The sequence below is a fragment of the Pollachius pollachius genome (genome assembly GCF_949987615.1).
Source record: "Pollachius pollachius genome assembly, chromosome: 2".
Classification (NCBI taxonomy): domain Eukaryota; kingdom Metazoa; phylum Chordata; class Actinopteri; order Gadiformes; family Gadidae; genus Pollachius; species Pollachius pollachius.
Genome location: NC_136935.1, coordinates 31280823 through 31304300, shown reverse-complemented (window position 1 = coordinate 31304300; position 23478 = coordinate 31280823). Strand labels below are relative to the sequence as shown.

General features: G+C 45.7%; 1 protein-coding gene across 15 annotated transcripts in view; it reads right to left on the bottom strand.

Annotated features, from left to right (window-relative positions):
- LOC307091791 (nuclear factor 1 X-type-like) overlaps nucleotides 1–23478 on the bottom strand; it is a gene marked incomplete at its 3' end in the record, with an annotated part of 110094 nt that overhangs the window by 71089 nt on the left and 15527 nt on the right. For all 15 annotated transcript variants that reach the window (XM_079758592.1, XM_079758605.1, XM_079758603.1 and 12 more), the window contains one exon: nucleotides 4672–5203. In XM_079758592.1, the coding sequence (XP_079614718.1) occupies nucleotides 4672–5203 (532 nt within the window). The remainder of the gene's footprint in view (nucleotides 1–4671; nucleotides 5204–23478) is intronic.

The window sequence follows — 23478 nt, the reverse complement described above, 5'->3', positions numbered from 1 at the left end:
ATTTCCTGTATTCCGCTTGTGATTGGAAACATACTTAAAACATCTTTTCGCGATTACGCTTTGAATGAAAATATAGAGGGTTCTTTTTTGGTACAAATCTTTTTTGCGGCGAAAGGGATCCAAAATATGAGTAAGATGGAGTGCACTGAGCTAACCTTGGACAGCGATCGGAGTCGCCGTGATTTTATTTTATTTCATTTTTCTCCTTTTCAATAAGTCAGCAGAGTGGGCTGATTTAAGCCGAAACAGAGCGAGGCTATAAATCAAATAGGCTGCGATGATGTAAAGCAGGCGAAATTAACTCTCCGCAGATGGCATGGTGCTGGTCGCTGTCGCCAAGCAGGAATTTCCACAGAAGCCACATTAATATTACACACAAAGAGGAGAAAAAAGACGACAAAAAACGAATAATAATAACACTGCTCTGAGTGAAGAAGCACCATTCTGTGTGTGTTTACAGCAGCCGAGCCAGAGGGACGGACCCCGCTAGCGTGTGGCTTCCTGGCACCACACTCGGGTCCCGGGGCCAACAGATCACTATCTCCCTAATAACATCAGTCACTCGCGGTAATAAAACGCTAAAAGTAATGCGCCGAAAATAATGTGCTGCTCACTTAGGTGACCCCCTAGCCACGTGGGCTGTGCTGGGGCCCACACCTCTACCCCCCCCCTGTTCCTCCGGAGGCTCCTGGCTGCTACCCTCCACGGGGCTTTGTCCGGTAGGAAGGCACCGTGTCATGCTGGTCGGGTTGTGGTCTTTCCAGGGTTCGAGGCCGTGAAAAAGGTTGTGGGTGGTTTGGCTTGATATGCTTTGCCACTGAGACGGCTTCGGTGGATTTGGCTAATAGTAAGCTTGCTAGCTAGCTTGCTATAGCCAAGTCTGGCTGGCTGGCTGGCTGGCTGGCTGGCTGGCTGGCTGGCTCTATTGCTTCCGACACTGATGGTGAGCCCTGAGATTCCCCATTGCATCATTCGCCACTCTGCCGTAAACAAAACACAAGACATCTTCCACTCCTTCCCACAATAACTGCAACATGCACCCTCTGCCAGACTGAACAATCCCTGTTTCTGCAGCTCTTCCCCCTGCACCCTGTGTCTCTCCCTCTTGCCTTCGACGTGCCTCTCTTCCTCTATCACTCTCCTACAGAACAAACAAAGGGGATCATGGGAGGCTCTACCTCAGTGAGAGCAACAATGAGGTTGATGTTTAAGGAGACAAAACAAGTGTGCTGAGGATCAGAGGGAGAGAGAGGAGGGGGAATACAAACGCGCTAAAGAGCGACACAAACGCAAGAACCAAACAAAAAAACTAACAATGAGGGCTTCTCTCGCTCTGTCTGCAACGCCAAAGGAACCGTTGGCACGCAGCATGGCGGAAAAGTACATGGTGGGAACAACGTTGTCTAAACACACACACACACACACACACACACACACACACACACACACACACACACACACACACACACACACACACACACACACACACACACACACACACACACATATTTCTCTCCCCTCTCTCCCTCTCTCTCTATCACCCTCTCTGAGATCTCCACCAAGCATGTAGAGCAGAACCTTCTATCTGGAGGTGGGTAAGTGTTCAGAGTGCCCACTGGGTCAGCTAGATAAGACGTGACAAGACAAAACACGTTCTCCACCAGGCCTGACCTGGGCTTCAGCCAGCTCCAACACACCGTCTGCCTGTTGTGCCGTCAGCCAAAGCACAGTACGCATGACTGTGGTGAAGTGGCACATAAAAATTATATAGTGACATAACAGAGCATATGGATGTGTGTATGGACTAACTGAGCCGTAAAACATCAGCGCCATTGTTAAAAACAACAACGATAGAACAATCACACTTTAACTAAAGATGTCTTTTGTATGTAATATTTGTATTATATCTGTAAAAGAGACCAAAAAACTATATTTAAAAGTGTTTCTTTAATTGATTGATATAAATAGCAAATGTCTTAAATGCTTATAATGTGTAATTGAGCGAGTGTGTGTGTGTGTGTGAGCTCGTTTGAATCCATCGCTATGTCAATAAAAAAAAAATTATTCGATATCACAATTATTATCAATGAGAGTAGGGAAAATCACAGTGATCGAAAAAGAGACAATTTTACTCAGACTGCTAACTGAGAAAGAAAATGTTATACACCCTACTGAGACAGAAAATGTTGAACAACCTCCTGAGAAAGAAAATGTTGAACACCCTACTGAGGAAAAAGCCGCACTAGATTGTTGTCCGTGATTGCCTGGCAATTTTTTATTGAAATTCTGAATAGAATTACAAATATAATGTAGATGTATTTATAATGGCATAAAATATTTTATTTCCATTCTGTTTTGGAGTTAATGTATAAATGTCATTGCTAAATGAACCAAGAAAATGATCTACAATTTAAAATGACCAGGAAGAACACCTCAAAATAAATTAATGTTGTGACGACGTCATTAAAATCAACGATAATAATATAATACAATGATAGCAAAAGTGATTGTAGCTTGAATTAGTGGTACTGATACAAAATAAGTAAATGACGTTGCGTTACTAGGTAATGAAGTGTGCGCTAACACACAACACAGCCTCCCTGAGGCCTTCTGTTTATCATAGTAGCAGACATGCCAGCGCAGCCAGACTGGACCTACTGCCAGGCTGTAGCCGGGCCGCACAAAGACCTTGCCCCCGTCTACGGCCCTGTCTGTGAGTGTGTGTGTGTGTGTGTGTGTGTGTGTGTGTGTGTGTGTGTGTGTGTGTGTGTGTGTGCGTGTGTGAGATAGAGAGTGAGATAGAGAAAGAGAGACAGGTGCAGGAGGGCTTGGTTATATTCAAATTAGTGTAGATATTTGGGCATCATTTAGTGTGTTTGAAGAACAAATCTGTTTTTATTGTATGTGTGTGTGTGTGTGTGTGTGTGTGTGTGTGTGTGTGTGGTGTGTGTGTGTGTGTGTGTGTGTGTGTGTGTGTGTGTGTGTGTGTGTGTGTTTGTGTGTGTTTGTGTGTGTGTACCAAACTGGGTGACTCCAGAAATGTTCAGTTGAGATAATATTAGGTTGTTTGTATGTGTGTGTGTCTGTGTGTGTGTGTGTGTGTGTGTGTGTGTGTGTGTGTGTGTGTATGTGTATGTGTGCGTGTGTGTGTGTATGTGTGTATGTGTTAATGTGTGTTTGTGTGTGTGTTTATATTTTTGTCGCCAGTCAATGGCGAAGCACAGTGTGTTTTGAAGGTTTTGGCCATAACAGTGTTGAATTTTAGAGAGAGAGTGAGAGAGATAGAGGGAAACAGCAAAAGAGCGAGAGAGAGAGAGAGCGATCAGTGTTTTTGGCCAGGTTTTAAAAATCTACAACAGGGCCAGTGTGTTGGCTACACGTCCAGCGACAGTACACACACTTCGCTGAACTGCAGCAGCGGCTGGCTGCGTGTGAGTGTGTGTGTATGCGCGAGTGTGTGTGGGGGATCACGTATGTGTGTATCCGTGATGTTTGGCTGAATCCAACTGTATCTATGATAATGTTTGGCCGAGAGCATGCACTGTGGCTGTTGGCTGTCTGAGTGTCCGCAGCACACCAAACGCTCTTTGGCTAAAAGTAGATGACAGACTTTTTGTGTTGTGCTCATGTCTTGTTTGTTGGTGGTTATTTAGTTGAATATAAGTATATTTAACCCCTGTTTGAATGTGACCATGACTGCAATGCTAACTATGAGCGCATAGGATTGTATGATTATGCATGCGTTTGACTTTAGGGTTGAACACAAACACACACATACACACACACACACACCACTTATGACCGAGCCAATCTCTCAGCACTAAATAGTAGCTTTAAAAAGCCATAAAGCTACATCAAGGTTTAAAAAAAATCCTAAAGCATAACAAATAAGTACAATGCTTACAAAATCACAAAATATGATAATTTCTATGCCATAGGAACACATTCTTACAGCGTGCAAACACACAGACAATATCTGTTCTAAAAAGTGTATGTGCGTATGCAGTGTAATAATGTTACGCACAAATACAAGCCAGAGCATCAGCCAAATGTCTTCTTAATATACGTATTTACTTCATATCTGCTATTGAAGATGTGAGAAAATAAATAAATATTAATTAAAAAGCAATGCACATTTTATATAATCTACTATGTTTAACATCACTTCATAATTCATTAATTCATTAATCAATTAATAAGTAAATTATATTAATTGAAAACATAATAAAATCTATAAAACAAAATATTTATGTCTTGTTCTTTTTTGTTGTTCCAAATGTCTTTGACGGGTTTAATAAACATGTGGTTCAAAATAAAGTGCTGCCATCTGATATGAATAAATATGAGGTTATTTGTGTATGCATGCGTGTGCATGTTTGTACCCAGATTTATATGTCTTATGTCGACGTATATGTGTGTGTGTGCGTATGTTTGTACCCAGGTTTATATGTCCTACGTTGGCATATGTTTGTGTGTGTGTATGCGTGCGTCTGCGTGCGCCTGTATGTGTATGTGTACGTTTGTGCGTGTGTGCATGAAAATGTCAGGAACACACACACGTCACACACACACACACATCACACATGTTACTCTCGTGCGCACATCCCCCCCCCCCCCCCCCCCAAATGACACAGCTGCGCTCCCTCAATAAGAGGTGGTAGGGCCACGTACCTGGCGTGTGGACGAAGTAGGCCAGGTAGAGGTCCAGCTCCTTCACCGACACCCCGATGTGATGGGGCTGGACACACAGGCCGTGGTTGGAGCACTGGGGCGACTTGACCAGCCGTTCTCCGTCCGTGCTCTCCAGAGGGCTGCCCTTGAACAGGATCACCATCACCAGGTCCAGCCGCCACACCTTGTCCGCCTGCCGCAGGCAGTCGATACGCCGGATCTTGCCCTTCTGGTCGGGGTTGGACAGCACGCAGCACGGGGCCTTCTTGCCCGTGATGGTGAGCACAAAGTCCTCGCGGAACTCGGGCCGGATGTCCTTGCGCAGCTTGGCCAGCAGGCGCGACGCCCACTTCTGCTTGATCTCGGGCTTCTCGCCCAGCAGCTCGTCCTTGACCGCACGCTCTTCCTCCTTGGACATGCGCTTCTCGTGCTTCTTGAAGTACTTGCGCTTGCGGGCCTGCAGGTTGAACCAGGTGTAGGCGAAGGCACGGACGTGGGGCAGCAGGGCCTCGATGAAGGGATGGAACTCATCCTGGATCAGGGAGGAGGAGGACAGAGAGGACGGGGGCAGGGTGGAGGAGGAGGTGTGGGCGGGGGCCAGGCAGGCCGACACGGAGGAGAAAGAGGGGGAGAAGGGGGGTGAGAACGACGGGGAGAGAGGGAGCGGGGGAGAAGAGGGGAAGAGAGAGGAGAAGCAGTTAGTGCCGGCGCGCAGCATGGAGAAGCTGCGCCTGCTCTGTGAGAACAGAACGAGAGAATGTGCGAGAGGTGCCCGAGAGAGAGAGAGCCAGAAGGAGAGAGAGAGAGAGAGAGGGAGAGAGAGACAGGGAGAGAGAGATAGAGAGAGAGTGAGAGAGATGCATTGAGAGAAAGAGAGGCAGAGAGAGGGGGTAGAGAGAGAAAGAGAAAGAGGGAGAGAAGAGACAACACTCCCAACAAAATGTAGACGTTACAGCGAATTATAAAATGTCCTCACTGCAATACAACACAACACTGTTGGCAAACAGGAAGCAACAAAGAATATATATATTTTAACAATTACAGCCACTGTGAATATGCTGTTGAAAGTCGTATTATTAAGTATTTTTCTTAAAAAATATGTATAAATTCAGGAATACATTTGCTTAAAAAAACCTTTTACTGAGAAAGCATCTAAAGCTAAAATAAAAGAATGCATGTTTTTCTAACAACACCGAAAGCACAAAAGACATTCACTTCTATGACAACTCTGAATTATAAAGAAAAAACACAGCCAAAAATGACGAAAAGCCTTTGGAGAATACATTTATCCTCAAATTGCAAATTGCAAAATTGCAATGTTCAGAATTATCCTCAAATTGCATTGTGTTGTTATGAATAAGAAAATAAGATGGCGAGACAACATTAACCAGGTATTTACCATTTCTCTCTCTCATCATAAACTCAGCCCTCCGTGTATAAAGAAACCCCCAAAAGGCTCCAATTGTTCAGCGACTGATGTGGGTCAGAACCACCGCAACAAGCGATCAAGTAATTGCAGAAAACTAAAGAGCAAAAAAATAACTTAGAAATACTACGAATGGGCAGAGAAGATGTATGAAAAATTGTCCAGAGTAGCTCGCTGGGCGAGTGGGTGGTGGGGGGTAGGTGCTCATATGAGTGGGGGAAAAGTGTAATACCGGAACCAAAATACAGGAGGTACTCTCACAGCAACGGCTCGAGTAGTGCCATTCCCAAGCACTGAAGAAGAAGAGGACAGAAAAGTTCAACAGCCTCTTTCTCCGAAGAAGTAGATGTTAAAGTATGGAAAAAAAAATCAATAAATACAGAAAATATAGAAATAGAAAAAAAAATCCAAGAAAATTCTTGCAGGATTTCTAAAGTGAATAGATTCTATTGAAAAAAGAAAAACAAGTGAGAAAAAAAAAAAAGGCTTGGCAATGCACGGCGCGCTACCGGTTCAGTCCGGTAGGTTCTGCGTAACGACTCACGGCAAGGGATTGACAGATTTGGACGGGGGGGAGGGAGTAAGGGAGGAGGAGGGGGGGATGGGATGGGAGTGGGGGTGCACCAAACGCGGAAGAAGAAGAAGAAGAAGAAGAAGAGAAGAGAGTACCCCCCCTCCAAAAAACACAACAACAAAACAAGAGGACCGAATCAATGTTGGACGGGCTACACGACCGCTGGCAGACCAGAGTGAGGCTTCTCTCTGGCTGCTCTCTTTCTCTCCAACTCTCTCTCTCTCTCTCCCTCTCTCTCTGTTTCCCTCCACTTGCCTTTCCCTAACCATTGAGTGAGTCTGTGCCAACACGCAGAGGGCCCACCTATTTGGCACCGACTCTCAAAAAGCCCAGCCAATACGCACGCTCCTACCACTGAAAGGGAGGGAAGGGAGGAATGGCAGAGGAGAAGGGGGGAGAGAGAGAGAGAGGTGGGGGGAGACTTGAGGTTGGGGTGTTGTTGGGCTGGTTGCTGGGTGGGTGCGTGGGTTGGCTGGTGGGTTGGTATAGTGGAAAAATAGAGTGAGAAAAGAAGAGCGAGAAAATGAGCGAGCCCTCGCATGGACTGAGCAAGTGAATGAGTGAGCCGCTAAGGCAGAGAGAGAGAGGGAGAGAGAGAGAGAGAGAGAGAGAGAGAGAGAGAGAGAGAGAGAGAGGGCGGGGAGAGGCAGAATTTAATAGGGTCGTTATGTGTGTGGCACAGACAGCAGGCACACCATTAGCAAGACAACTTCCCAATCTATTAATTTTAGGATTCGTTTTACAAGCACGCCATCGAGACCGTCGCCACCTTCCACACTTCCCCTTCCTCTTCCTACAGCTCTTCCTTCGTCACCGGCGTGGTTGCTAAGCAGCCTATAAAACAACACCCTCCGCCTCCTCCCCACCCGCTCCCCACCCGCGTCACACTACCTTGGCACGGGATGGCATGAGAAAACGCAGGCCCAAAATCCCACCAGACCCTCAGACCAGCAGCTGTTCCTGGGTTTAACACACAAAGCGAGGAGGACAACGACCACGCTGCCTGTGGCCCCGCCCCATCTATATAGCTTGAGAAGCTGTGCCTTTTAGACAGTCGGTCAGCAGAACCAATACATATGCATTTATGTAAACAAATCAAAGTATAGACAAATGTCGAAATACGTCCATACAGTACACACTCCTTAACGCAGTGTTGGCTTGTCACCCTTCCAGCATCAGAGTAGCACGTCCCTCCATTCACATCGTCTGAACGACACCATCGACCTGTGCCGTGTACGAAGGGATTTATGGGGGTATTGTGAAGCCTGGAAGACACATACAGACAGATACAAACAGCTAGCTGATGGATCTGGCTCGGGCGGTAGGAGCTGCCATGTGACTGGGGGTAGTGGGTAGTGTGAGCGCACCACAAAGACCATGCCCCCCCCCCCCCCCCCCCCCGCTTGGCAGCCGGGACCTGCAGCACTGGCTCCCCCCCCCCTGGATGACTGTAGAGCCTGCCTGCTGGTGGCTGACTGCACTAGCTGCAGATTGACTGGCTGGCACACTGTGCGCTCTGGACGGCTGGATGGTTATTTGACTAGCTGGCGGGCTGCGTGAATGATTGGTTGACTATCTGGCCCCCGAGAGGTGGTTGGCCGAAGGGCCGCCGGCCCGGCAAGCGGGTTGGCCGTGGTGAGACTACCTGGCTGGCTGGCTTACTAGTGGCTGGCTAGCTGGCTAACTGGCTAACCGGCCGGGTCCCAGAGTTAGACTGGGGACCGAGGACTGGGAGGTGGGGCCCGCCTGCAGCCAGATGAGGCCTGGCTGGTGCCAGTCATACGCGGGGAAACACCTGAGTTCACATGCTAAACACCACGCTCAGAATGCGACCAGCAAAGAGAAAATGAGTCCAATATTAAGGGCAGACAGGATGAGGGATTTGAATTAGAGTGTGTGTGTGTGTGTTTGTGTGTCTGTGTTTGTATTTTTATGTGTGTGTGGGTGTTGGGGAGTGTGTGCATGCGTGCGTCCGCATGTTTGTTTGTGTGTTAACTCATTAGAGTTGAACTGAACAGTTTTTCCAAAAATCCATTACATATAATGTCTCCCGTCTAAATATTGTTATGAAGGGGGCAATAATTAAAAGTATGACTATGAGTATGTTTGTTAGAAATTTAAATTAAACAATTTATTTGAAGCTAAAACAAGAACGGAGACATCTAGAGGAGGCACCATGAAAATATATATTGTATGTCCTCGCATGAATTTACAAAATGTAACTATAGGCCTACATGTTAATTGATGTCTTTGTGTTTTATATATTTATTTGTGTATCTTTAATACAATACTTTGTAACTATAAAGGTATATTTATTCACGTTTATCTGTAATATTGTACTAATATTTCTACTTATTTAAGTAGGCTACATTAAAATATGATTTAGATCTAAAAGCAAAAGACAGCAAATATTTTAGTGGCTATGGTTTGTCACTGTCACTGCATTTCTTAAAAATAAATGTGATATTGAGCCGAACATTTTTTAATTGAATGAAGGAATGGTATTGACAGAAAATGAACCACGTGGCTATATGCTGGTGTGTAGGTGTGATTGTTTGAGTGACAGCACATCTTATCTCTGCGTACCACGCTCTCCCATCTACAACGGTGACCTTCGGTCGACAGGCACCGCGAGACAATCTGGCCAGCTGAAGGCCTGGGATATAGAAAGGACCGGAGAAAAGAATGAAAGCTGCCTCGGTTTTAAGGGGCTGAATTGTAAGAATTGTAACAACTGGCAGGAGAGACACAAAGAGATCGTTAAACCAGAGCAAAATCTGTGAACTCTGCGGAGCCACAGGCCTACATCAAGTGACGGTTTGATAAAAAAAAAAAAAAAGCCCACATAATTTGGGACACAGGCCCGACAGTTTTTATTCAGACACGGGCAGGTGATAGGTCTAGACTCACGTAAAGGTGTCACAAAAGGTCACCTTTACAGGCATCGCTGGGTCTGTGGCTTCAACAGGCCTGCCTCTGAGAGGACCGCATGGTCAAAGGTTTCGTATTTGCCTTATGGATTCATTCCTATATTGTGATGGATCGCGAAGGGTTGTCTTTAAGTCCAGACAACGTGGACTACTAAAACGAGTAAGCTATAATCAACATCCATTTGAGGGGAAACCTATTCAGGAGCTGTTTCAGCCGTGCAGCGGGGTTGCCCAATTCAAAGGAACAAAAGCGAACGCCTTAAACCCATTCAAATAAATCCATGTATTTGGCAAAATTATAATAGATTCTCTAAAGTGAGGGTTATCTTCAAATGAGCACCTAGCCACGGGTCTTAACAAGCATGAACGCTTTACTGAAAAATCAAGTGGCATTAAGCAAAACGTGTCCGTCGGTCTACACTTCAGGCTGTCACATAAATACCTCAGAATAATGCACGCTGCAGAGGGGAAGCCACCTTTCAGTGTGACTCGTTGAATTGTCTTCCCTCCCGGTCTGTAGGCCTACACGTCGGTTCGCCCGTTGGGTTGGGTATGCGTATGGTGGATGCTAAATAAAAAGTTACAAAATGCATGTGCTTATTAATCTAAATATCTACTCCGTTAAGACGGGGAGCTGCGCTATAAACACCGAACCGAGCAGAGAGCCGAGCAGAGGCCCGGCGCGAGGGCGACCAGCAGCCAAATAGGTCAGCTCCTCCCGCGACCTCACAACTAAAACACTCCTTCCCGCTCTGGACTCGGTTCAACCATAGAGGAACGTTAAACGCGTCCTTTAGCTCTGCAAATGAGAGAGAGAGAGAGGGTGGACGATCATTTAAAGTAACACAGCAAACAAAGTGTAGGATAGCTACACGGAAACGGCCGGTGCAAAGCAAGACTTAATGAATCAATGCTTTTACGTTAGTAAATGCCAAAGGGAACAAGATTAGTCCATAAATTGATTTTATGGTGCCTCTTGAATTTCAACGACGCCTCGTCATGACTCATAGGCCTACTAATGCAGCAATATTTCGATTTTTGGTGTAGGAACGCAGGAACGCAAAAATAGGCCTAGGATTAACCGATGAGGAAAATAAAATATAAACCGTTCACATGGGGCTAATAATATCAGCCGCTAATAAAATGTTCCAGGGAAAATTAAAGATTGGGTTCTAAAGGGCAACGTTCATAAAATGCATACAAATGATTCAAAGAACAAAAAAAATGCATTGATCGTCTTTTCATACAGCCATTAGTTCAAATTAAACCATAGTCATGTTAAAAAGAATAATCATGTTCAATTGCAATACCTTGCGTTGGAATGGGGTTTAAAAATTATATTCCACGGTACTGATCAGAATATAGGCTATTTGATTATGATTCAATTTCATATATTATTCTAATGGTGTTTGACTAAAATATGTTTATTTCAAATATTACAATTATGGACATATTGGCCATAATTATGTAATTACCGCCAAATATTAATTATTGAATACAACCTAATACAACAATATAAACAAAAATAGCCAAATAGTCCTTTGGTATTTAAATAGCTGTCTAATTAAATAAATATTCTTCATCTAATAGGTTTTTTTGAATCTCTGCATCTCTTTTACCTAAAACAAATGGCTGAAAAAGATACGTGAACTTGGTAGGAAGGTATTAAATAGGGCAGGGACACGTGACTTTGAGCCATTTGATTCCTCCTGACTTTGAAGTTTTTATTAGATCATGTGATAATGCCACTCCGATGACAGGTGAGGGTGGCAATGTTTTCTTTTTTATTTTCTCTGATAAAGGTCGAGTTGATAAATGTAAAGTAAGTGGAATAATAAAAGCAAATATAGGATAACATATGTCCTCTACATTTCTTTATGTTTGCATTAAATATATACCTCTAATATACCTCTAAATCTATGTGCAAAGATATTTGGATAATCTACAGTTGTTCCGGTATTATCATTTTTATCCCTGAACTGTTTGTGCCTTGCATTGAAATTAAATATTCAGGAAACAATCACTACCCTGTGCTAAACTTTGCCCAACACAGACACATTTATATGAGGTACAGGCAACCGGCCATTTTAAAGAGAGAGAGAGCGAGAGAGAGAGAGGGACAGAGACAGAGAGACAGAGAGAGAGAGAGAGCGAGAGAGCGAACGGGTGAGAGAGTGAGAGGGAGTCAGATAGAGAAAGGGGTGGGGGCAGAGAGGGTGAATGCGTTAGAGATAGAGAGAGAATGGGCGAATACGCAAGACAGGAGGGAAAACTTTTCAACTGCCTTCAGCCAATTGTCCATGTTTTTTGTTTCCCTTCAGTGGGAGGTGTGGTGGAGGCAAGGTGCACAAGGAGGGCCGGACGTAGTAAGACCCCCCTGCTCTGCCCACACCCGGCCCCCCTGGCAACAGAGCACCAAGACACACGCTGGCAGCAGCCAGCAGGATGGCCAGTATCCCTCCCTGATACTCATAGTCAAATTTCAAATGAAAAAAAAGTTATTTGGGTCGTCTTCAGCTTGAACTCCACACACACACGCAAACACGCACACACACACAAGCACACACACTCACACACACAGTCACTTATTTGTAATCATTTATTTTTATTCAAATGACTGACCAAACTGCTGTTTCCATGCATCGCAAACTAATTTGTCCGTCCGAGTTCCCGAGAGAGGAAATATAAAACATTTCCTTCACGCTTTCCTCTCGTCCCCCATCAGGACAGATTGATGTTAAACACAGTGTCTGTGCATCATTCATAATTAGGCCTGTTTACACACTAAGGCATTACTATGTGTGAAAGTCTGGAAGCCATTTGTGGCATAAGGCTGGGAGAGAGCGAGAGAGAGAGAGAGAGAGAGAGAGAGAGAGAGAGAAAGAGAGAGAGAGAGAGGAGAGAGAGAGAGAGAGAGAGAGAGAGAGAGAGGTTGTTTTAGAGAGCTGGGGACAGCGATGCCAGAGTGTGAGCCAGGAACCAGCTACCAGAACAGGGCTCGGTCTGGGACCATCCAATCAGAAAGACCAGATTAATTTACGCTTTAAATGTATTAAGCACATATTAAGGTGAGAGACGTATAGTTTGACCTCACTTTTCTTTCACATTAAAAGTATATTGTTTACATTTAGTCCTTTGGCATTATATCCAAAGTGCTACACAAGTTAGGCAACTGTATGATCGTAAGTGCCTCTGAAGTGAACTGAATACGGTGCGTGTGTTTGTGTCAGTGTTTGTGTATATGACTTAACATGTGTGTGTACATTAGATAAGGTCTCGTCATTTCATGGTCCCAAACTTCCAGGGCCAGCATGCATACCGACAATGGAATGCATATCGCACACATGCATGCACGCACAAATGTACACACACACACACACACACACACACACACACACACACACACACACACACACACACACACACACACACAGGCCAAAGTCTCACTAAATTCGAAGGAAATAAATATATATATATATATAAACAGATATATTCCTTTCCCTTAATCCCCCAGCTCTGCCAAACAGACCGGCTCTCCACAAGAGATGCACAATTGAGAGACTATCTCTCCCTCTCTCTTCTTCTTTTATTACCCTCGCTCTACCAGGCCAGATGCCAGCCTTACCCCCACAGCCGGGCATGGTCCCACGCAAGCACACCAACACACACACACACACACACACACACACACACACACACACACACAAACACACATACAAAGACACACACACACACCAACACACACACACACACACACACACACACAAAGACACACACACACACACACACATACAAAGACACACACCCTTTATGCTTATGCTACCTAATTACTACTCTATGTTAACAAATGAACAAATAATTTTAAACCAGTAAAAAGAAACATAGCAGTAGGAATTGCGAAATGTTGATCTTATTTCTAGGATGTTTTTCCGTCTCCGTCTGGTTGATCTATAACTTTATCCATCTCTCTAGGCCACTTTCTCTCCTCTTGCTGAGAAAGTCCCCTCTTTTCCCCCTCTTTCCTGCACTCCTTCTCCCTCTTGCACATTCCCTGTCTCTTGACCTCCATCTCTCTCCTGCACTTTCATTGTCTTTTTGTCTCCCTCTCACTCTTGCACTTTTAATGTCTCTCTCTTGCAGCTCGACTAGACTCGAAAAGAGTCAAACATATTGATTATTCCTCTGTCCTTGCAGAAAAGGTAAATACCTTTCCTTTGGCTTACTAATTTAATCAATTCAATAGTCTGTCAATTTCAATGGTCATTCTTGCATTGAAATTGACAGACTATGTTTGATATGTTTCTGTTTTTGTTCGCGAAACTATCTTATTAAATATTATAGCTAACACTTTGCACTCGGAAACAAAGACAAAGTAGTTTCTCTGCAGAGGTAAATCAATTTGTTCTTAGGGACCTGCTCCATGATTGGCTGATCAGGGGGGTCATGAAGCGTTGTGATTCGTTTAGCCCCTCAGATGTTGGTGTAGGCGCTATGATCCCCTCCCTCCCGAAAATACATGCATTCAAAACACATGCATGACGGACCGGAGGCTGAAAGGTTTTAGATAAACAAACACACACACACAGATATAAAGATATACTCTCAGCGCATCGTGTAGCATAAACACATTTACTGCGTTCACTAAATCACTTTGAAAAGCCCTCCTTATCTCCAACCCCATTCTTTCCATTTTCAAAGCCCTCCTCCCTTCTCCGTGGTGGGGTGGAGATCGAGTGTGTGTGTGTACAGTTATCTCCCGAGGTGACCGCGCTGCCGGTCGTCCCAGGGCGTGCGGCCACCAGCCCCTAGCCTCAGAGGGGACCACAGCAGCCCAGACAGACGACCATAAGTGCAGGTCCCTGCGAAAGGACATAAAAAGGGGGGTGATCCCACCTCCATTAAAGAGGCAGCTCCTACATAAACAGGCACGCAGAGCCAAGAGGGAAGCGGAGGCTAGTGGAGAATAAATGCGCTGGGGTTGTACCGACTCGCATGACACCCGCAGCTTGGAGACGGCTCGATGCTACGTTTATGACTTTAACCTTTGCGGCGTTCGCTCTTCACATGAGAAAGACACGTGTGAATAAGAAATGCCTTATAAAGTCAAGGAAAGTCAAAAAATGTGTTATTGTAAATAATTGTACATTATATACTCCCCCGCCCCTACTCTTTAGGAGGGCAAAATGGGAGAAAATCACTTAATGGCCTATGGTTGGCATTTTGACAAGCTAATTGGCATGGCCCTAATAGCATACAGCTGGCATGTAATGGGTAGCACATTTGTATTACCTGTAAGTTACTTGGAAATGCCTGGAGGTGGTTTAGTGGGTAAGAGAATTACCTCTGGAACCACATGCACCCCTCCTGAGCCCGGACCCAGCCTCTCCCTCCGTCTCTCAGTACCTTCCCCTGTTTCTCTCCACTGCATTACCAAACACCGCCATCTTAACAGCTCGGCCGCTAAAGCACTACGCACTGAGCTCATTTGCGTGTGCTATCTTCAATACAGCACTGAGTTGTGAAGACATTCCTGACCATATAGATAATTTTCTTTGTCATTTTGATTTTTATTTTGGTGTGCTAGGCGCTGGATCCACGTGCAGCAGTATGGGGAGTTATTATGGGACGGTTTGAGCCAGAAGGAGTGAGTTGGAATGGTCACGCTGAAAGCTGCCACGTCAGATGCTGCTAAGGCTTCCTGGCTCTCAGTACGCACAATGCAGGCCTGGATTTTACACACACAGACACACACACACACACACACACACACACACACACACACACACACACACACACTAACACACATAAACATGCATACGCATGCACAAACACACACACACACATACACACACACACATATACACAAGTATGTGCACAGACACAGGCAAGCATACAAATGCAGGCACACAGCCTCAGTGACACACCTTTGGTTACACACATTTAGACACAAAAACACACACACACACACATTCACACACTAACATAAATAAGGCCATATACACACATATTATGCAAACACAAACATACACACAAATGTACACAAATACGCACACGTAAACAGACAGACAGAATAGGCATGCACTAAGCAACACACACACACACAAACACACACACGGAGGAACAAACACAGGCGCTGGCCGAGCGAGGCAGGGCTTGCCTTTTTGGAGCCGTTCGGGGATGTGGAGCCGTGAGCCGCCAGCCAAGCCCAACAGCCCTGCTCAGGGTGAGTCATCACACACACACACACACATACACACACACACACACACACACACACAGACACACACAAACACACACACACACACACACACACACACACACACACACTCGTAATAACAACAACAACAATACGAGGAAGGAAAAGGAGATCAATAAAAAGAACTACAGACATAGAGTATTAAGAAATAAAATGTAAAAAAAACAAAACGAAAAACAACACAAAGGAAGGAGAAGAAGAAGACGAGGATGAGAAGCGCGGTCTCCGTGTCGGAGCCTGACTTCAGCACTCACACGTGTCCTCGCAGGGCGGGACTCTCTGTATGAGTCTCCCTCGCAAAGCTTTTTACGCAGCTGTTGGTCGTTATTCTGATGCTTTATTGAATCGTTAAAAGGTTGTTCTGTATTTTCAGCTTAATAAGACAACATGTGTGTGTTGCAGTGGAGTCAACTCAATGCTGACTTGGGAGGGTCCCGGTAACAAAGAAACTGTAAGACTTCAAAAAAATAAACATTTAAAAAGGTTCTTCTTATAGTGCTTGATGGGTTACTCCACATATACACAAATAAAATAAGACGGTTCGGTACATTACACTCAGCCTCAGGGATCTTGTTTCAAATGTATACATAAAAGGAACATTTGTGAAACAATATTTATTCAACGTCTTCGACTGTACCAAAAATCTGATGTCAAAAAGGCTTTGGCCTCCGCTTTGTTTAGGTTACATTACTCAAACCCTCGAGAATTGCATTATTGAATACAACTACGCCATTGTTTAACTGAATTTCAGAAGAGCTTTTTTTTAACTCTATATTTCCATAAGCGGGAAGAGAAAATGGGGAGATCTTTTTTTTTCAGGGTTGGTGGGGGGGAGGGGCTGGGTTAGAGTTGGGGAGGCGGGCGGGATGGAAATGGAAAGTAAAGGCACTTTTCCAGAGGTTTGATTCTCCAGATAGCACTTGGCACCATTCGTCTCCTCTAAGTACTATAATATGGTTATGATACATTAGCATTCCTCCACATCACTGAAGAAATTCAATATGTGCATATCAACCATTTTAGTCAGCAGACGGGAAGATGAGAAACAGAGAGCGTACCAAAAGAAGATGGAGTGTAGGCAGGAGAAGAATGGAAGGGGCGGGGGGGGGGTAGATGATGGAAGCGCAGGTACAGGATTAGCATGGAGCAGCGCGTGGTTCCTGGGGAAGGAGTAGCATTCCTTTGGACAACAGTAGATAGTCGCGGATAGACGGAGCGGGGAGGGGAGGTCAGGCAAGTGACTTTTAAGCTGAGCAAATCCTCCATATCCCAGATAACACAGAGACTCTTCCTGAGGGAGACGCAGAGATGAGAGGAGAGGGGGAGGAAGGCGGGGGTTAGGCATTCAGACAGAGTGATAAAAAAGGGAAGAAGACAAGACAGATGGAGAGAAAGGATGAACAACATGAGCGACAGACAAAGTATTTGCACGAAGGGAAAGTCTGCGTGAGGGGGAGGAGCTGGAGACCTGAACCAAAACTATGAGTCTTATTATATTGGTAGTGTATGTGTGTGTTTGGCATACTACCGTATCATTTGAATACTTAAAGGCCAGGGGTTGACACTGTTTGCAGAAACAAGAAACATATGCTATGCTATCCTATGTGGAAGCTGACCAGCATGCAATTATTAAAATATTCTTACGTTTGCCATGCAATCAGCTTAAACCCAAACTCATTGCATTATGTTGGATTAGCTGTGTGTATTTTCCATAGGTCAAAGTAGTCTCAATGGAGAAACACTTTGGCTCAAATCAGGTCAATTAAAAGTAACCTTGTATAGCCTGTGTCAGCTCTAGTCTGCAGGGGATGCACATTCAAAGGGTGACTGGACGACATCGTTTTAAAGCTCTAGAATGAATCCAGGAGTAGTCCAGGGTAGCCAGGTATCCTCTACAAGGCTACTTCAGCAGTTATGATCTCGCACACAGAATAGGAGCCCATCCCATGCGTTACATTTGACTTGACGTACATACAATCCAATGTGGCATGTGGACAAAGGCGGTGGGAGGTTTGACAAGCTAAGAAAATATTCCTGCGTACAATCATAACAGAGAAAAAGAAAAGAAGGAGGTATTGATGCCTACAGGATGGCTTGTACATGTGCCTACGTACCGTGTGGGCTGCACAGCAAACCAACATGCAGACAGGTGCGGACACACACCAGCACCCTCACATTTAAAGTCTGGCCGATCAAGATCATAAACAGTCTGCTTGATTTATTCTGTTTGTATTTTTTTAAGAGTGGTCAGGTTTTGACTTATGTAGGTTCCATAGCTAAATTCCTCCTTTTAGACGTTGAGAGTCTAAAAGGAGGGAACATTCAAACAGTATTAATTCCCCTTGCTGGGAAAAGGGACGGCCTATTCCCGGAGCAATCCTTAACATCTGAATATAAAAATAAACACACAGAGCGCGCACGAGCTAAGCCCCGAAATGTGGAAGGGGGTGAATAAAAAAAGAGAGGAGTTGGAGAGTTTGACAGCAGAGTTTTCCCTTCTGCTGCTCTAAAGTCTGGAACCACATTTTTAGTGTAGATTCTCTCAGTCGCTTTCTCTCCTTTTCTCAAAGCACACGTCTTGATTTCACTCCTTCTCTGTCTTTTCATCACTCACAATCTTTCAGCTCATCCTGCTCTGTGTTCATAAACCATCTCTCCCGCTTTGTTTCTCTCTCTCTCTCTCTCTCTCTCTCTCTCTCTCTCTCTCTCTCTCCCTCCTGCTCTCTCTGTGGACGCCCCTGCGCCAGTTAACTAGCCACAAGCCAGAGGGAGGACCGCAAGAATGCTTAAATCAGCATAATTAGGACTGTGTGTACTTTAAACACACACGTTTTCACCAACAGCCTGGAATCCTGCCACCCGTGCACGGCCCTGTGCGCTCGTCCCGCCATAGCTTGCCCCCCCCCCCCCCCCCTCTCTCCCTCCTAGTATCTTGGCCCACCAATTTCTTGGTGTGCACTCTTGTGCATGCTCTTGTGCACACACCTCCAAGGATACAACAAATTCATCTTAGCGCACATGGGCACATCCCATTCAGTGACACACCACACATCCTTGGCCCCCCTCCCCCCCCCCAAACCACCACAGAGAAATGAGACAAACTGACACAGAGGGTGGGGCAGACCAATGGGATCCCGGGGGCCTTACAGTTGAGCTCTGTGGTGAGGTTGTTGCACTCGGCATACATCTGTGTGTGTTTTGTATTTAAGACGGCTGTTCATTCACTCGCCACAGGGTGAGATCAGGGCTGCTTTCCCAGCGCATATGCAGATTATCAGTCCTCATTACAGAGCATTTAATAATAATTAGCGTCATCAAAAATGACTCGAGCCGGCCATGAGATTTTATAATAGCCGCAATCGTTCGTCGGCTGAGTGGATCCCGTCAGGCGGGGGCTGGGGTCTGAGTGGACACTGGGGCTGCCGGGGCTGAGCGTGCGGCAGAGTAACGGTAGCCACAGGTGCTCAGAGGCATACGCCGGATCACATTACTGCCAGGGGTCAGAGGTCAGATGGATCCTCCTGAAAAAAGAAATGCCCGCGCCAAAAGCGACAGACCTAAAATAAGAAAATGGAGAGCGCTTCGAGAGAGGGGGCCGGTACTGTCTGACGCATGGAGCCAGGAACACATGAAGAGACCCTCAATGCTAGTTTCCATACTTATGATATGCACCGATGTCGAGGGGCACCACAAATCAATATTATTCACCCCACTAGTCTTGGAAGTACTGAAGCGTTCTCTGGCATTTGCATCCTTAAACCAAAACACGGCTCTCATTTGATTTCTGCGGCGTCTCCCAGTTGGGTAACTGATGAGGCATGAATGGCCTAGCTCTTCAGCAGAATCCCATAATTCCCAGTAAGCGAGGCCCTGACTGCCGACTCACCTAGGTTACGTTCTCTCAGCGTAGTTTGATCGAAGTTGTGTGACTATACTGTGAATTGGGGAGTCCGCAGAAAACTCCAACTGAACTCTCTCTATCCCTCTCTCTCTCCCTATCTCTCTCACTCACACCCAGACACACACCGCATGCCCATATAGAGTCCCTGAATCCCACCCCCCCTCTCTTTCTGTGGTGTGCTCACACAGCTGTTGATCTAGTGTGCCGGGTTCAGCTGAGGTAAAGATATTGTATATTACGCAATGGCTTATAGATTTTTCCACCACTGGCAAACTGCCAGGGAGAGGGTGAGAGTGAGAGAGAGAGAAAGACAGGAAGAGAGTTAAAGTGTTCAACAGTGCCACCACAGATGGAGAGAGAGAGAGCGAGAGAGAGAGAGAGAAAGAGAGAGCGAGAGAGAGAGGGAGGGGTTAGGTAAAAAAAGAGCTTGTGAGATAAAGCGTTGGAGTGGAAGAAGGAGAGAGTGTGTAACAAGAGGGAGAGAGAGAGAGCGAAAGAGAGAGAGAGAGAGAGAGAGATAAAGAGAGGAGAGAGATAGAGAGAGAGAGAGAGAGAGAGAGAGAGAGAGAGAGAGAGAGAGAGAGAGAGAGAGACTCGTTCCAAAGTCTGAGGGAGAGACTGGAGTCACTGGCTGGTTAGTAGAGACTGCAGGCATATATGGCCAACTGTCACAGAGAACAAGAAGTGTGTGAGTGTGTGTGTATGTGTGTGTATGCATATGTGAGTGCATGCATGTGGTGTGTGTGTGTGTGCACAACTTTGTGTATTACTGCATATTAGCGAAGGCGTGGTTGGAAGACTGTGCACACAGGAACTTTTCCACATACCGTTTCCCCAAGTAACAACTATGCAGTAGGCCTATTGGATATGTCAGCTTAAGCCAGGAGGTTGGTGCTGTCTACACACACACACACACACACACACATACCCACACAAAGACTCACGTCACCTACATGCACACGGATGTTAATGCACATGCATACAGAGAAGCCCATACAATATATACAAAATAAACCCAGGCAAGCAAACACACACGCACACACACAGACACGCAAGCACACACACGCACACACACACACACACACACACACACACACACAGAGGACAGAGCAAGGCAGAAAATAAATGACCTTTGGTAGTCATTCAACACAGCATGGTGCGGCGTCAAATATTTTCCTATGAACTATGATCTGACTATGCTCACTGTATACATTACACAGACAGAAACCAGTGGGAGGGCCCCTGGCCAAACAATACAGACACTGACTCGCATCAAAGGCACATGAAGCAGGCCAGTTGACGATGACTACTACTTGCAGTTTTCAGTGTAATTCTTCTCCTTATGCGAACCTGTAGCATGACTTGTAATGATCATTTAATCAATCACATTTACATGGAGCAACATGATAGTGAATGGCCCCGATGTTCATTTCAGTTGGTATAAGTTATAGTATTTGTATTTGTATTTGTAATCTAGTTACGGGAGGGGCCACAGTGGGCATGCTGGCCTACTTCTATGGGACAAAGCACTGACTGTTTACACACAACGCACAGGATGCATCTGCGTCAGAGCTAAATCTCCCAAACTCAGGTCCCCCCACACCCCCATCCATGCCAAACTCTGTGTAATTGGGTCCTTGATGCTCAACATAGGGTCCACTTTTGCTAATGAGCTAGATCTCTAGCATGCGGGGCGGGTGTATGAATGCATGCATTTGCGTATAGCCCTCTTTTAAGCAACTCCAAAGTAACGAAGAGCTTTAATTTCACGCTAGGCTGCAGGCCCCATTCACTGCCTAGACCCCCCCCCCCCCCAACTCAACACCAAATAACAAAAAGAAAAGAAAAACATGCACTACAGCAGAAAATAAAAAGAATTGAGGATTGCCGTGTGAAGAAGAAAGGACTAAGGAGCTAATTGATGGGGTGCTAGAGAGGAGAAGGAAGGGGTCTAGACAAATCTGAAATATTTCCAGCAGGCATATTCTAATCTGTATACTTCCACTTACTTCAGATATCACAGAGAAAAACATTAAACAGAAAGCAATGAAATTGACCCTTTGTCAGCCTTGATCTTAATATGAATACATTTAGAATGAAAGCATTTTCCCCCATATGGAAAAATGCATTTTTGCCTACCACATGCGTGTCTATCTATCTTTAACATATTTGACGTGAGCCTTCTGATTTAATGCATTTGTGTAGGGTCTGTCTGTGTGCGTGTGTACAGGGTTGTTCGTGTGTGTGTGTGTGTGTGTGCCATTTAGTAGCCAGGTTTAGCCTACATCCATTATAACTCTAAATCCATTGTGGCGAGCACTGATTGGACGCTTTTCCATCCCACCCTATTCCACACCGGGGGCTGGCAAAGATGGTTCACACACACACCCACAGGGAACTCATATACAGATCCTGCAGATGCAAAGACACAAAGCACTAATATATACCCTCACACACACACACACACACACAGACACACAAAAACTGTTTACCTATTGGCAAACGGGAACACACATATACAATCATATCATATCCAACCATACCTTGGTGCGAATTGTGTAAGTAAGGCATGAGAAATGGATTTTTCACGGGCCGACAGGAAGACTGAACAGATAAGAATTGAGAGGAAACCCCAGTATGGATTTCGACCTATGGAACTGAGATCTGAGAAAAACTGCAGTACACACACACATGCTGTCACATGCCTATGTGTTAAATAGCAACTCAATTAAACCGCATATATTTACAAACTATCATATATTTATATTATAAATATTATAAATATATATTATAATTATAAATATATATGAGTAACAGTACATTCGGAATAAACACGCACTAATACAGTGTGAGATGTCTTTATAGACAAATTAGAAGCTAATATACGATTGGTGAAAAGCCGCACTCTATTACGTCGCCAGCATTATTAAAGTGCATGGTATCTGTATTATTAATACTGTCCTCCTTAGCCAGTGTGTGCCTGATGGATAAAAAGAAGACGCTGAGCCTCAGAGACCCCGGCGACTGTCCAATCGCAACACTCTGAGAACGATGGCGGCGGTAACAAAAAAAAAGCGAAATCATGAATAAGGCAAAAGAACACAATGTTCCCCCGGGCTGCGGCTACTATCATGCCTCCTGCCTGGCTGGCAGCGCTGGCAGAGCTGGCAGTGCCACGCAGCCTCCAGCAGCCCTTTATTCAGCACCAAACCCACCTCCACCAAACCGACATCCACCAAACCCACCTCCACCAAACCGACATCCACCAAACCCACCTCCACCAAACCGACATCCACCAAAACCACCTCCACCAAACACACCTCCACCAAACCGACAAAGACAAAACACACCTCCACCAAACACACCTCCACCAAACACACCTCCACCAAACCCCCATCCACAGGCCAGTCGCCACACCGGCCCTCAGCACCAAACCCACCTCCCCCAGGCCAGTCGCCACACCAGTCCCTTCCACCACGCCCACCTCCCCCAGGCCAGTCGCCACCCCGGCCCTCCACCACGCCCACCTCCCCCAGGCCAGTCGCCACCCCGGCCCTCCACCACGCCCACCTCCCCCAGGCCAGTCGCCACCCCGGCCCTCCACCACGCCCACCTCCCCCAGGCCAGTCGCCACCCCGGCCCTCCACCACGCCCACCTCCCCCAGGCCAGTCGCCACCCCGGCCCTCCACCACGCCCACCTCCCCCAGGCCAGTCGCCAC